We start from the raw sequence: 16,272 nt of genomic DNA, 5'->3' as shown, positions 1-16,272 counted from the left end.
TCTGCTCCTTCTGCTAGTCACCGTCCATAGCATCATGGCTTTCTCTGTTTTCCTGCGCCAATCCCATTTCTCTTAATTCCCTCAATAACCTAAATGGCTCCACCTCTATTTTGAATGCACTCAGTGACCAAACCTCTACAGCCCATTTGAATGGGGAATTTGCATGATTCAAACGCTGTGTGAAATAATTTTCTTAGTCTAGAGTAACCTGTCCATTGAGACAATGATCATCAATCCTAGACTGCACAGGCAGGGGAAACTGGATCATGACATCTACCCAGTTAAACCCTGGCCAAAAGGAATGTACATTTTAATGAAATCACCTCTCTTCTAAACATGGGAGTGGAGGATCAATCTGCTAATCTTTCTTCAGAACAACAACCTGCCAATCCAGAAATCAATCTTCCACACTCCCTCAGTCACAATATAGCCTCCTTGAGGTAGCATATAATATTCAAGGTTAAGGTTTCAAGGTTAGTTTATTTTAACATACTCTATGTAATTGGAGTAAATCATTTTAACTCTTGTACTCATTGAGTGCCGTCCTGATTACTTGTTCATCCTGCGTGTTAACTTTTAGTGCAAGAAAACCAAAATTGCTCTGAATCCCAATACCTTTGTCATTCATCATAAGTGAAAATACTCCAAGTTACCTTTTTCTACCTGTGGATTGCCTCGCACTTTTACTACTATATTCCATCTGTTGCATCTTCATCCATTCATCCATCCATTCATAACATGCCAATATCTGTGGAAACCATTGCTCTGTGTTATCCTCAGTGCCACCCTGCTTGATATTATCATCGGGCATGGAACATTGGATTCCCCTCATTCAAATCATTGCTGTCGGTTACAAGGATCTCGCACCTATCCCTACACCACTATTTGGGGAGTTTCAAAATCTTTTTCTTTTAAGGCATACAAAAAATAATTAATTTAATTCCCCTGTCTTCTTTCCTCCTCACCACTTTCCCCCATATAGTTTACTTTGTCTGGATGTGGAAGAGACCCACATTAACAATTGACAATTGTTTCCATTCTTTTCCTATCCAGAGAAGCTTTAACAGATCAATTTTATTACTCCGATTCGTACAGGATAGAAATGTGACCTTCAACCCACTGAATCTGCAGCCCCACAGTTTGACTCTGATAATCAGTGTGTTGTATGGGAGAGCAAAGTGGATTCAATGACCTTCATATGTTTTTTACTGTACCTGGCCTCTTGGTATACTTATGACATAACGGCATCAGATAGGTACCAGATTGACTCATTTTCCACCAGCTTGTTCATTGTTTAAATATTGAAGACACTGGAGAAACTGGGGGATACATCTCCCTCATTTAGATCATGGGCTAGTATTTTGAATTTAAGACATTTGCAGATTATATTTTGTGTGACATTTCATAAATTGCATTATGTGATACATGTGGGTTTGGCAGATGAAAAGACATGCAGCGTGCTGCTTCTGAAGTAATTTTTAATTTATTCATGAGACTTACCCTGGTGCTATATATTTATTTTCTCTGAGAAGTGAGGAAAGAGTTAACATTTTTGTGATGCAAAATCACTCCCAGATTTCTCTGCTGAAAGACATTTCAACACATTTCCAGGGTATCAGTTTGACCAGATCCATTGTCCACGTTTTGTACTTTGGTCCCAAAAGATCAAAGACAATCTTTCTGCTTTACTTATTTGATCATTATGCTTGTCCCTCTAGTCTTCAGTTCTTTTGAGTTCAGAGCCTGTGTCTCTTATCTGTTGACTTTGGATGCCTGTATTAGATGCTGTCTCTCCAGGCAAGGGGAAATATTATGTGTTTGTTCCTGCCTCACAACTCAGTGCTTTGTTTTTAATTCTATAATTCTATGACTGTGCTTCCCATTTTACCATTCCCCTGACCCTTGTCCCATGCACAAACTGCTTCTGTCTTATATATTTTCAATGTAGTATGCAGTAGGTGTAACTGGAAGAACTGGGGGTAAAATAAAACCATTCCAACACTAGATTTTGGATTTCACATTTCTTATGATATAAAGGCCATTTGGTTCTTCTTGTCAATACCATTTCTCCGAGCAATCCCATTTCCCCAATATTTTCCTGTAACCTTTTTTTTCCTTCTCACATTCCTCTTAACAACCATTTGATTCTCCAAATGGAACCTTACACTCGGGTAATTTACACTGCCAATTAGACTAACAATCAACAATTGGGACATGGTAGCAAACCAGAAAAATCAGGGGTAACCAGGGAGTTGTAGACACTGTCCAGTCCATCACGGATACCAACTTCTCCATCATCTGCTTCAAAATGGTAGCCAATAGCATCAAAGACCTACATCACTCTGGCCATGCTCTCATTTCACTCCTACCATCGGAATGATGATATAGGAACCCAACGGGTCCCACTTGGTCTAATTACAAATAAAATTAAAACCTTAAGTGTTTAATGTAATTGTCAGACATCCTCAGTTTATTCAGTTTTCCATAATCTACTGCGTTTAAATTTCATTTAAGAATGGAAATTTAGTTTACTTTTATATTTGGATAATAAATATTCAGTACTTAAAAAACAAATTAAAAATATATTTAAGATTTATAAAACTGGGAAACTAGGATTTGGATCCTGTAATTAAGGGATATTGTGACGTTGTATTTCCAGAGTAGCTGGAAAATCTACTCTCGGTGTCCCTTTTCTTAAATACCAAAAGAATTCTACATTTCATGCATGGCTGTTTTACTTCACTGCACCCTGGTTAAACTTTAATCTCAACATAAATTCAAATGCTATTCGTCTTCCAACAATCATTTTGAAAACACGTTTGACTTTCAGGATTGTTTTTACAAATATATTCCAGGCATCTTGCAACTCAAACTAGTTTATAAGGGATTTGTACTCATGTATTCCCAGAAGATTATTTTTCTTCAATCAGCTAAGATTGCATTACCTTGCATGCTTTTTGCATCCATTGTTCAGAATGACCTTGGCATGAACCACTGGCTAACTCCACAAAAATTTACATTGTTTAATATTTTCCTTTGAAAATTATTTCTGTAAACCTTTATTTCTCGTATTTCTGCCATAGATTTCATAGGTGTGTAACATGAAGCTGTTGTATCTCTAATGTTATTGTTTTGACAAATTGGCACAGTACATTTGCATTGCTCTCGATTATATTTCAATTTTAAAATTCCTTTCAAATTATCTTATTAGCCATTCAATTTTCCAATAATCAAATTTCCACTATTTCCATACTGCCACAAAACACGCAAGACCTTCATTTTCATGTTTTGTCAGCCTTTTTTATTAAAAGAATGTATAACATATGTTCTGAGCAACTTATTTTGTTGAGTATACATACAGAGCTGATGCAAATTCAGAGATTATTTATTTGTACCTCTATTCAGCTTTTCTAATGCAGTTGAAAAACATGTTTGGGGTTTGAAAGAAGAAAATTAGGCCGTGGGCAACTATTCATGCGTAAATTGTACAGCTCTCTTCCCCGACCCTCAAGGAGTTGTTCAGTGTTATCTATTTATATTTTAGGAAACAGATGAAGTATTCACTACTATAAAGAAGGCTTTGTGTTCAGAGTATTAGATCAAGTGGAATCTTTTCGGATACAGGAAGCCTGGTTGCACAGGATATTGCTTCTGCAATTTTTGACATCTATTTCCTGAAAGTTAGACTTCCTCAATGCTTTCAAAAGAATAAAAGAAGCAACATGGTGCTGAAATTAGCACCAATCCTTTTTAAGTCATCCAAGGCAAAAGAAATGTATGTATTTTTACAGTACGTGTACTGTTATTCTGGCATTAGCTGGTATTAGTAATCAGAACAGAATTATTAGCAATTGCTTGTACATCCCAATTTTAAGTTATTTCCAAGTAATAGCAAACATTTATACTGCACCTTCACAGTTGTTTAGTTTAGAATTTAGAGATACAGCATGGAAATAGTATTTTTGGTCAACGGAGTTCACATCGGCCACTGATCACCCATTCACATTAGTTCCATGTTATCCCACTTTTTTACTTACTATTGACACATTGGAGGTAATCTATAGAGGCTAAATATAATCTATAAAACCGCACATTTTTGGGATGTGGGGGAAGCCAGAGCACCCATGGAAAACCAACACAGTCGCAGGATGAATGTGCAAACTCCACACAGACAGTATACGAAGATGGGAACAAACCTGGATCTGTGACGCAGTGAGGCAGCAGCTCTAACAGCTGTGCCACCGTGTTGCCATTGTGGCTGAAATTCTACTATGAATATTGTATGACCTGCTTTAAATTGAATTATAATCGCTAATCAAAGCTAAGCAATCCTTTGGGGAAATTTTCTTTTTTCAAATTGCATGATAATTCAGTTGATAATTTAGAGGCAGAGAATTGAGGTTTATCTTTTCTCTGGCATTCCAGATATAATGAGTGGACAAAACTTTGCCTGGGCTAGTAGGCCATCAAAACTAGAAGAAACAAATAATCCTGGCAGGTGGAAACTGAGTTAACTGTAAAGTTCAGACATTTCACTCAATTTATATTGCAAATGTAACAGAATTTCTGCTCTGCACCAACACAAACACTTTCTTAGCAGGTAAAAGTTACATTTGGCCAACATTAGATGCCATCTTTATGGGGCTTTCTCACGGGGCGACTTGACGCAAGATGTAACCAGAATGAAGTGGTCGTGGTCTAGCACGATATCACACGATATAACGGGGGGTAGATAAAGAGTTCCCACGGTACTCGGCATTTCTGTTATTTGTGCGAGTGACTTGTCCGTCTCCCGAGCTTTCCCGTTAAATCTTGAATGAACATTGTGAACTACACGTGGCACAAATGATGTCACTTTTTTTTTCACACACTATATATATCCTCCCTTGGTTGAATTGGCTCATTTGGAGACATGCCTATACTAAGTAGTTTCGAGTACAGGATGGTGTTTTTTTCATTGACGCGCTGTATGCAGCAGCCCACTATGTGCATCGAGGACGCTTGCGTGAAGGCAGAAGGGAGAGATTAATTAAAAAGAGAATTAAGAGGAAGTCTCACTGGGTGTGAAAGAGCAAAGAGGCCATCTCTGCGCTTACTACAATTCACAATTGGGGAGTGTGCCGTGGCAGGACAGCTATATTGATAGGTAGCCGACCACAGGAACACTACTGCATGTTAGCAGAAATGCATAGCAAATAAGCTGACTTTCTAGTGTTGTCCTCTGAAAAGTGCTTCCTATAAGATGTTCGTCCGCAAAACCTGCCATTCAGCACATTGCATTGTCCCTTTTAATGCCTGAGTTTAGGCTTGTTGGGTTCAGGCTATCATAAAATGTGGAGCCACCAACAGAAACAATGTAATGCCCAAGAGGAAAAGACACACATATTAAAATACAGACATTTATAAAGGATATTGAGAACACCTTTTTTACTCACCTTCTGCCCCCTCTGTCCAGCTTCCGGGTTTACCGTTCGCAGGAGTTCCCACGGTAACCGCAAGAGTTATTACGGATATCGCACGGATATCGCACTGGCCACTACGTTCATATAATGTTGCAATGCTCAACCACAAATGTACAAGTCACTCTTGGAGAAATTCAAGCTTGCTTGAATTTTCTCCCGAGTCACCAAGTTACACGATTACCTGCCGTTAGCGCCACGGTGGTCCACGGTGGTCCACGAATGCCGTACTGTTATCACACGAGGTTCCCACGATGTTAAACTGGTTAACTCTTGCGTCAAGTCGCCCCGTGAGAAAGCCCCATTACAGCGATGAAGTACTTTCTGCCTTGCTTTGAGGAATGTGGTAGAAAAGAAGTCTCCAGAGAGCACCATTCAGGAAGGACACACAAAAGATTACAGATGCTGGAATCTTGAGCAAAACACAGTGCTGGAGGAACTTAGCAGGTCAGGCGGCATATAGGAAGGGAATAGACAGACGACGTTTTGGGTCGGGACTCTTCTTCAGACCTATCTGCAGTCTGAAGGATGGTCCCAACCCGAAACATTGCCTGTCCATTCCCTCCCCAAATGCTGCCTGACTCGGTGAGTTCCTCCAGGATCTTATGTTTCGTGCAGAATGGTAATGTAGCTTCATTCAATTGGATTATGTACACAATCTAGTTCACCTGATCCTTTACTAGTTACAATTTATCAGCTCTACAAATATATACCGTGCACATAATAAAGAAAACCCCCCAATAAATAATAGGATTTAGGATTGATTCCTCAATCCCCTTATACTGTAACTAAATTCGGCTTAAAATTGATTACTTGTCCATGACGTTTGCAACCACATGCAAAAAATTGCTAACTGCATTTATGGACTTTTAAAAAATATCTACAGCAATAAATATTTAATTTTATAAATGAGGATTATACTCACTTGTGGTCTGGAAGTTTTTTAATTTATCTGACCAGTTGATTGATTCAATGTACAGCTAATGTTCCATTTTTTAAAGAAGGACAGTGGAAATAAGCTGGGTAATGACAGGTTACTGATTCTGGCATCAGTGGTAAGGAAATAATTGGAGAAAACGCTGAGGGTCAGGATCCATGTTCATTTGGGAGAACAGCGACGGATTAGGAATGGTCACCATTCCATAAAAGAATTTCATTGTACCTTGGTACACGTGATAATAAAGAACCCTTCAACCATGGTTTTGTGCAGGAAAATACTACCTCACTAATCCTACCTCACTATAGAACATCAGTCTGAAGAAGGGTCTCGACCCGAAACAGCACCTATTCCTTGCACCTTAGATGCTGCCTCACCCGCCGAGTTTCTACAGCTTTGTTGTCTACCTTCACTAATTTGATTAAGTGTTTTGAGGAAGTTACAAAGGAGATTGAAGGCAGGACAGTAGCTATATGTCTACATGGACTTTAGTTTGATAAGGCTTCACATGGTGGGCTGGTCAAGATTGATAAGGTTCCTGAAATCGAAAGTGAGCTGGCTAGTTAGATCCAAAATTGACTTGGTGATGGAAGGTAGATGGTAATGATGTTTTTCCTATTGGAAGATTGTGATGTGTGGCCTACTGCAGAAATTGGTCTTGGCCCTTTAGTGCTTGTGATATGTGTTAACTATTCAGATCAGAATGTAGGAGATATGATTAGCAACCTAGCTGAAAACATAAAAGTTGCTGGTGTTGTGAAGAGGCAGGAAGGTTATTCGAGGGTATGGCAAGATATAGATCGGATAGATAGTTGTGAAGAACATTGGCTGATGGAATTTAATCCTGACAAGTGTGAGTCAATACATTTTAGGAAGTCAAATAGGGGTAAGATATACATGATTAATTGTAATGTACTAAGGAATGTTGAGGAACAAGATAATCTTGGGGACCAAGTCTACAGTTCTCTGAAGATGGCAACACTGATTGATAGGGTAGTAAAGAAGGCAGATGGCTTGCTTGCTTTCATAAGTTGGGTCATGGGATATAAGAGTTGGTGAGCATGTCGGTTGTGCTTCCCCTGATTCCAGAGAATATAGAACAGTACAGCACAAGAACAAGCTCTTCAGCCCATAGTACCTGTTACCAATTTAAATTCATTCCATCTGCCGCACATGGTCTATATTCCTTAATTCCTTAATATTCCTCAATTCCTTGCCTGTCTGAACAATTTAAACGTTGCCGTCATAATTCAGTCCCACTTGTTACTTGGACTCACTTGCATTAGAAATTAGCTTCAAACTATCCAAGCTATTTGTGAATACATTTGTATGTCTTCCCAATAGCAATCACTTGAGACAGCATTCCTGCAGAACACCTTTTCCATTTTTACCAACGCTGTCCTTTACCAAATGGACCTTTTTATTTCTAAATGATATATAATCACAAAATTATATTAGTTTCACTTCCTTTTTTAGGTCTGCATTTTTTTTTGTACTGGGAGATTGTTCATTGTATTTCATCTGATTTCAGAAATGCAAAATTGGCCCAATTTAAGGTTTTATCAAAACTTCATTCAAATTTGAATCATCATTACCAGTGAGGGCACTTGAGCTCAGAGAATTGCTCCCTGAATGATGAACAACTTCCTCTGGCTCAAATTCCTTCTCAATAAAAATTAAATGTTACTACCAATTAAACAGTATGTCCTGGCATACTCCAGTACCCAGATGCAAAAGTAATCAATCTTCCTCTTACCCATGTTTGCAGCTGCATAAATTGATCCGAGAACTTTATTTCACGGGGATGTGCATCCTTTCTGCATTATCTAGCAAAATTATTCAACTTTCTAGCCATTTAAGCCCACTTCTTGGGCAGATATGATATTAGTTTTCCTACAGAGTAATTTGTTCCAATTTTTATTCAAAATTCTGTGCTGGCTCTGAAGACACATGCGCGCGCATAGGCACACGCACACACACAAACACACACACACACACACACACACACACACACACACACACACACACACACACACACACACACACACACACACACACACACACACACACACACACACACACACACACACACACACACACACACACACACACACACACACACACACACACACACACACACACACAGTGAAAGAAAGAACTGGAGATGTTGGTTTAACTCGATGGTAGAAACAAAATACTGGAGTGACTCAGCGGGTGAGGCAGCATCTTTGGAGAGACAGAATGGGCGACGTTTCGGGTCGAGACCCTTCTTCAGACTGAAAAAGGACTCGCCCATTCTGTCGCTCCAGAGATGTTGCCTCGCCCACTGAGTTACTCCAGCATTCTGTGTCTACCAGGAATAAGGTCTGTTTGATGCACTTGATGTTGTGAATTAATTAATCCAAAGAGTTTAACCTAAGATGAAAACACATTTGACATCTCTAACACAGGCTGATGGGAGAAGAAGGCTTAAACTGCAGTATATTATTCGTCATGTATAAATGTAGATGTTAGTCATGTATAAACATTACCGTCTTTGTGGTCAAAAGCACACTGGGTAAAGGAAATATACAAAAAGACGTGCATTAGGATCCTCAAAAGATACTGTGAGAACTAGGCTCAGACAGAGTACAGAGGGGAAGTTGGATAAACTGTTTGGAAGGTAGAAATGTGAATATGGAATATGAACATTTTCCCATTAATATATTCTTCAGTCCAAAAAGATGACTGCACTAAATTTGGGAGCAAGAATCAATTTGTCTCATTGGCTAAGATATTATACTGGACTGAAAACTGTCACTGTGATGAAACAGAATTGCGCTCCCAAATTGGAAAACCTATTGGGAAAGGTCTGAGCAGATAACTTTACAGTGTGAACTTTCGTGATTTGAACTTATTTATACACTAGTGCATTTCTTTGCAGCGCTGAATTTTATACATTTTTTTTGTTTTGCAGTTGATATTTTTAAACAAATCACCATTCCATCAGTGTTTATTGGGGCAGTATCAGCTAAGTACCTGGAAGAATTCAGCTATTACAGAGGGTAAGTGTTTGCTGAGATTTTTTAAACTTGGCTTAGTCCTTACATAATGGATTTTAAATCACGTAATTAAGGCTTTAAAACTATGAACAACAATAATCAAAGTTAGTATATCTAATTTTGTACCATTTTAGAAAAAAGACATATTCAGTGAGCCTATCTATCTAATTGCAACCAAAATTTCTGCCATATGTGGTTCAATCTTGTTGTCCATAATTTATGGGTCAAATAATTATGCTTTAAACGTTTTTCCTAATCTGCCTTAGATTGGTGATGGCCACTGACTACTTAAACTTGAATCTTGAAGTTTTGCTTTAATACATCGTCCCTTGCTGTCAGTCAGCATAATGGATATTGGTCACAGATTATTAAAGCGATTATAAAAGTGCGGTACAGTGGCGCAGAGGTAGAATTGCTGCCTCATAGTGCCAGAGACCCAGGTTCGATCCTGACTACGGGTGCTGTCTAGGTGGAGTTGGTATGTTCTCCCTGTGACTGTGTGGGTTTTCTCCGGTGGTTTGGTTTCCTCCCACATTCCAAAGACGTGCAGGTTTGTATGTTAATTGCTTCTGTAAATTATCCCCAGTGTGTAGGATAGAACTAATGTATGGGGCTCGCTGGTCAGCACGGACTCGGTGGGCCGAAGGCCCTGTTTCCATGCTGTATATTTAAACTAAGCTAAGCTAAAATATATATACAGTACAAAATATTATTCTGAACAAGTTATCATTTAACCTGCAGTTAGAATATGAAGTGCTGGAGTAACTCAGTGGGTCAGGCAGCATTTCTGGAGGACATGGATGGACGATGTTTCAATATCTTGCCCACACCGGCCCACATGTCCCATCTACACTAGTCCCACCTGCCTGTGTTTGGCCCATACCCCTCTAACCCTGTCCTATCCATGTACTTGTCTAAATGTTTCTTAAACATTGCAATAGTACCTGCCTCAACTACCTCCTCTGGCAGCTTGCTCCATACACCTACCACCCTTTGTGTGAAAAAGTTACCCCTCAGATTCCTATTAAATCTTTTCCCCCTCACCTTAAACCTATATCCTCTGCTTATCAATTTCCTCCACTCTGGGCAAGTCTCTGGGCGCCTACCTGATCTATTCCTCTCATGATGTGTACACCTCCGTAAGATCACCCCTCATCCTCCTGTGCTCCAAGGAATAGAGATCTAGTCAGCTTAACATCTCCCAATAGTTCTGCACCCTTTTCAGCTTGACAACATCTTTCCTGTAACGTGCCCAAAATTGAACACAATACTCTAAATGCGGCCTAACCAACGTCTTATACAACTCCCAACTTCTATACTCAATGCTCTGACTGATGAAGGCCAATGTGCCAAAAGCATTTTTGCCTGTGATGCCACATTCAACAAACTATATACCTGTACTCCCTAGATGCATTTGCTCTACAACACTCCCCAGAGCCCTACCGTTCACTGTGTAGGTTCTGCCCATGTTTGTGCTCCCAAAATCCAACACCTCACATTTCTTTGTATTAAATTCCATCAACCTTTCCTCAGCCAACCTGCCCAACTGATCAAAATCCTGCTACAAACCATCTTCAATTTCTGCAAAACCACCCACGTTTGTGTCATCTGAAAACTTGCTAATCATGCCATTAACATTCTCATCCATTCTCATTCTTGCTATTGAGGGAGTGTTGCGTAGGTTTACAAGGTTAATTCCCGGGATGGTGGGACTGTCACATGTTGATAGAATGGAGCGGCTGGGCTTGTACACTCTGGAATTTAGAAGGATGAGAGGTTATCTTATTGAAACATATAAGATATTAAGGGATTGGACACGCTAGAGGCAGGAAACATGTTCCCGATGTTGGGGGAGCAGAACCAGGGGCCACGTGGTGCTGGCTCGAAGGGCCGAATAGCCTACTCCTGCACCTATCGTCTATTGTCTATTGTCAAATCATTTATATAGAGTCGGGACACTTCAGTCTGAAGAAGTGTCACAACCCAAAACAATGCCTATCAAAATTTGCTGCCTGACCCGCTGAGTTACTCCAGAACTCTCTGTTCCTTGCAAGATTCCAGTATCTACAGTTCCTCATGTCTGCAGTTAGAATATATCCAGTTTAATAACCTTGTTAAGAATGACGTTGCTGTAACGAACAAGGAGAAGAGATACAAGTATAGAAATACTAGAAACAGTTTAGAGATAAAGCATTGAGCAGGCCCTTTGGCCCACAGAGTTCACATTGGACTTTGATCACCTGCCTGCACTAGTTTTACGGTGTCCATCTTTCGCATCCACTCCCTGCGCATTAGAGGCAATTTTACAAGGGCCTGTTAACCTACAAACCAGCACATCTTTGGGATGTGGGAGGAAACCAGAGCACTCTGAAAATACCCATGTGGTCACAGTGTGAACTCATCAGTGGGTCAGGCAGCATCTGTGGAAAGAAACAGTTGAATCAGAACTGAGACTGTTCCTCAGAACTGGGAAAGAAAATAGAAGAGAAGGTGGGATAAGGTAGAACAGGGTATATCTAAGATAGGGAGAGACGAGGAAAATGCCAACTGTTAAAGTAGAGGAGTGTGTTAAGAATGAAGCCAAGCAGGAACTGGACTAGGTTGATAGAATGAAATCGAGGTATGGAAAAATAAGTTCAGTTGGGGCAAAATCAGGTTGAAATAATGAGTGTGCTCGTGGACCTTGGACAGAACATGGACTGTGCTGGGTTGTGGTGCTGGAAGGGTGGAAGCTGTGAAGGAAAGCTAATCTTTGAGGGAATGAGGTACTTGGTGAGGGAGACAGATGCTTGCTGGTCAACAGTGGGGTCATGATCCAAGGGAGGTATGATGAGGTATCTGAGGCCTGAGGCTTTTGCCATTTGCTAGACTGGTCATTTCACCAAACCGTTTAAGAAAGAACTGCAGATGCTGGAAAAATCAAAGGTAGGCAAAAATGCTGGAGAAACTCAGCGGGTGAGGCACCAACTGTGGAGCGAAGGAATAGGCGACGTTTCGGGTCGAGACCCTTCTTCAGACTGGTGGGGGGGGGGGGGGAAGAAGAAAGGAAGAGACGGAGACAGTGGGCTGTGGGAGAGCTAGGATGGGGAAGGAGGGAGAAAGCAAGGTTGGTTAATACGAACTGTGTGGAGGTGTTGGGCGAAGCGATCGCCAATCCTGCGCTTGGTCTCACTGAGGTAGAGCAGTTGACACCTAGAGCAGCAGATGCAATAGATGAGGTTGATCACAATAGATCACCAAACCGTAACAGTGACACTCGTTCAGCAGGTCTGATAGCAGAGGTCCAGGGACTTGGGATTTATTGTTTTTTGTATGGAAAAGATTCAGTAATGTGGATTTGGATCCAAGATTATAGTCAATGGAGAAAAAGAGAAAAAAATAAAGAAACTGAGCACATAAAACAGAGTGAATTAATATTCTGACGAAGATAAATAAAGAAAAAACTTGCTCATTCAGTCACTAGAGGGCACAAACCTAAGAGCTGCACAGATTTTTTTTACAGTTAGGAGATGAAAAATGTTGATGACGGCAGAAAAGTTAATTTTAACACAATTGTAAATAGTTTTAAATGACTAATATATATGGCACACTTGTAAAGGCCAAAGGAATGAACTAAGTGAATAGCTTTTTAGGGAACCGTAACCTCGTAAGGCAAACTCTGCTGTAAAATGCTGTGCTTCTTTCTGTACAACAGTCACACAATTGTAGAATTATTTTTGGTTGGAGACGAAGGATTTCCTACCAAAACAAACAGCAAAATGAGTAAAACTTTGCACCCTGACACAATTTTGCAACCCCCCTCCCCCCCAACTTTTTTTTAACCTTCACCTTATCTTTTGTTCCTCTCCTGCCCCACGCCACTTTAAAAGTGTATTGACATGAAACGTTAACTGGGTTTAACTCTGATGCCTACCCTGAGTATTTCCACCATTCTGTTTTGAAGATTTTTAATTTGCAGAAAATTATTTTTATTTATCATCAAAATAAAATGGAGATCATGTGAGGAAATGCAGTTTGCATTGAATTGGGGATAAGCTTGGCTCCGATATTAAAATGTGGCTCAAAGCTTGCAATGGCCAATCTGACCCTGACCCGACTACAGTTAGAGCCTGTTGGGTAACCTGGCTCGAGAATATAGTGGTGAGGCTCAGTGCCAGTAGTATCCAGTCTACTTGAGGATTTAATTTCCAATATTTCTTTGGCTATATGGTCGTGAGTAGTCGCCCAAAGAGTCGTACCTTTTTCTGGTCGCTGCTGGATTTTCACCATTCTGAAATTTATCGGCGACCTGTTGCAACTATGACGGGTGTGGGCAGTCGCCGAAAAAATCGCGTAAGTGGGACATGCCCTTTATGTACTCTGTGTGAGGCCTTCATCTTCAAATCCCCTTTTCCTCAAATGACAAAACCAATGTTTCTACCCTGAAGATGGTGAATTTCATCTGCAATGTCTTCACTGAGAAATATTTCCTGACATATAGGCATAGGTCCATGTTTTTGAGGATTACTCTATAAGCCAATTGTTCCATTTACACCAGTTATTGGAATGACAATGGATCAGCTTAGTCTCCGAACATGTGTAAAAGCAACGCTGACTGCTCCATCTCAATGTACTGAGGTCGGTGTGACCGTTCCGGAGTGGCGTCGACCAAAGCTGAACAATTTCCCCATCAGCAGTGTAGATTAGTTCCACTCCAGCGGGAAACTGGTTAGAGTTGAAATACACCTCAAACTTGAAATTTTACAGAGGAGCACAGTAACCTACAGAATGTTGTGTATATTTAAATTCATTTGTATAAGGTTCAAGCTTCGGATTGCCAAAAGGCCAATTTGCACATTCCCATTTTTTTTGCATAAAAAATAATTAATACATGGAATTTTAACTTTTCTGAAAGCTTTTGTAAAGCATTTCCTAAATAATGTAATTGAGGAACTCCCCTGATGCAAAGGCTGAAACTGGCTAACGACTTTAAAATCCTAAACATGAATCTAAAGGAAGACCATTTCCTTTGGGATATCAAATATTTTCACAATTAAGGGAGGCACGGTCTCAGTGTAAAGGGATAAAGGCGACTAGGACTTTTTTTATGCCGTGAGTTGAGATTTTTTTGGAATTCTGTAGCCAGAGTATATTGAGTGTATCTCAAGTTTGCAGACAACACAACCCCGATTGGACTGATCCAGGATGGGGAGGAATCTGCGTACAGACAGGAAGTGACATAGCTGGCGTCCTGGTGCCTTTGTAACAACCTGGAGCTCAATTTTCTTAAGACAGTGGAATTGATAGTAGACTTTAGGAGAGCTCCCCCCACTCACCATCAACAACACCACAGTCACATCTGTGGAGTCTTTTAAGTTCCTTGGAACCAACATCTCCAAGGACCTGCAATGGGGGGGCCACCATTGACTCCACAGTCAAAAAGGCCCAAAAGAGGATGTACTTCCTGCGGCAGCTGAGGAAGCACAATCTGCCAGAGGCAATGATGGTCCAATTCTATACGGCCATCGTAGAGTCTGTCCTCACCTTCTCCATCATGGTCTGGTTTGGCTCAGCCACCAAGCACGACATGCGGAGGCTGCAGCGAATCGTCCGATCAGCTGAGAAGGTTGTTGGATGCAACTTTCCCCCCATTGACGAACTGTACACTGAAAGGGCCAGGAAGCGAGCGGGCAAGATCATCTCTGACCCCCTTCACCCTGGCCACAAACTCTTTGAAGCACTTCCTTCTGGCAGGCGATTCTGGACTGTCAAAGCCGCTACAGCCAGACATAAAAACAGCTTTTTCCCCACGAATTGTAGCTCTACTCAATAACCAAAAGTCTGTTGCCTCATTTTGCTCTGATATTTTATTTCATTCACATGTTTAAACTGTAATGTTTTATTATTCATGTTTAATGTTTTATGTGTCATTCTTAATTGTTACTGTATGTCGTGTTGTTACTTGCGAGCGGAGCACCAAGTCAAATTCCAAGGTCAATAAACTTATTCATTCATTCATTCATTCATTCATTCATTCATTCATTCATTCATTCATTGTTTAATCATTGGGTAGGTTCAAGTCAGAGATCAACAGACTTGGACACAATGGAAATCAAGGATAGGGTATGAGATGGGAATGTAAACAAGGCATTCATTAACCATTATAATCTTATTAAGTGGTGTTGCAGAATTGAGTGGAAATTTGGCCTACCACTACTTTATGTATATCTACTTTTAACTTTTTTTTTTCAAGTTAAAAGAACAATTTTAGATTGTGTAAGAATGAACTGCAGATGCTGGTTTAAATCGAAGATGGACACAAAAAGCTGGAGTAACTCAGCGGACAGGCAGCATCTCTGGAGAGAAGGAATGGTCTGAAGAAGGGTCTCAACTTGAAACATCACCAATTCCTTCTCTCCAGAGATGCTGCCTGTCCCACTGAGTTACGCCAGCTTTTTGTGTCTACTGAACAATTTTAGGGAATATGATTATGTGAAGCATCCTGAACAGAACTGTTCAAAAATAATTGAAAGATGGTTGAAGATTGACCACAGGGCAGTGAATATTGTCTACGCGATTTTTAATAAAGCACTTCATTAGATTCCTCATGGCAGGCAGCTCTACAAGATTGAGTCGCATGGGATCAACGGCGGATTGGGTAAATTGGATCGGAAATTTACTTGGTCATAGAAGACGGAGGATTGTGGTAGAGGGTTTTTTTTCCTGACTGGAGATCTGTGACCAGCAATACAGCGTGGAAACAGACCTTTCGGCCCAACTTGCCCACGCCAACCAACATGCCCCATCCACACGTCCCACCTGCCCCTATCTTATCCATGTACCTGTCTAAATGTCT

General features: G+C 40.4%; 1 protein-coding gene across 2 annotated transcripts in view; it reads left to right on the top strand.

The window, feature by feature from the left end:
- Positions 1-16,272, top strand: part of rnf13 (ring finger protein 13) — a 204,797-nt gene that overhangs the window by 119,397 nt on the left and 69,128 nt on the right. For both annotated transcript variants that reach the window (XM_033031856.1, XM_033031857.1), the window contains exon 6: positions 9,353-9,440. In XM_033031856.1, coding sequence (XP_032887747.1) covers positions 9,353-9,440 — 88 coding nt within the window. The remainder of the gene's footprint in view (positions 1-9,352; positions 9,441-16,272) is intronic.

The sequence above is a fragment of the Amblyraja radiata genome, chromosome 13, assembly GCF_010909765.2.
Source record: "Amblyraja radiata isolate CabotCenter1 chromosome 13, sAmbRad1.1.pri, whole genome shotgun sequence".
Lineage (NCBI taxonomy): Eukaryota > Metazoa > Chordata > Chondrichthyes > Rajiformes > Rajidae > Amblyraja > Amblyraja radiata.
Note: the sequence above shows the minus strand (reverse complement) of the source record. Positions and strands in the feature narration are given on the sequence as shown.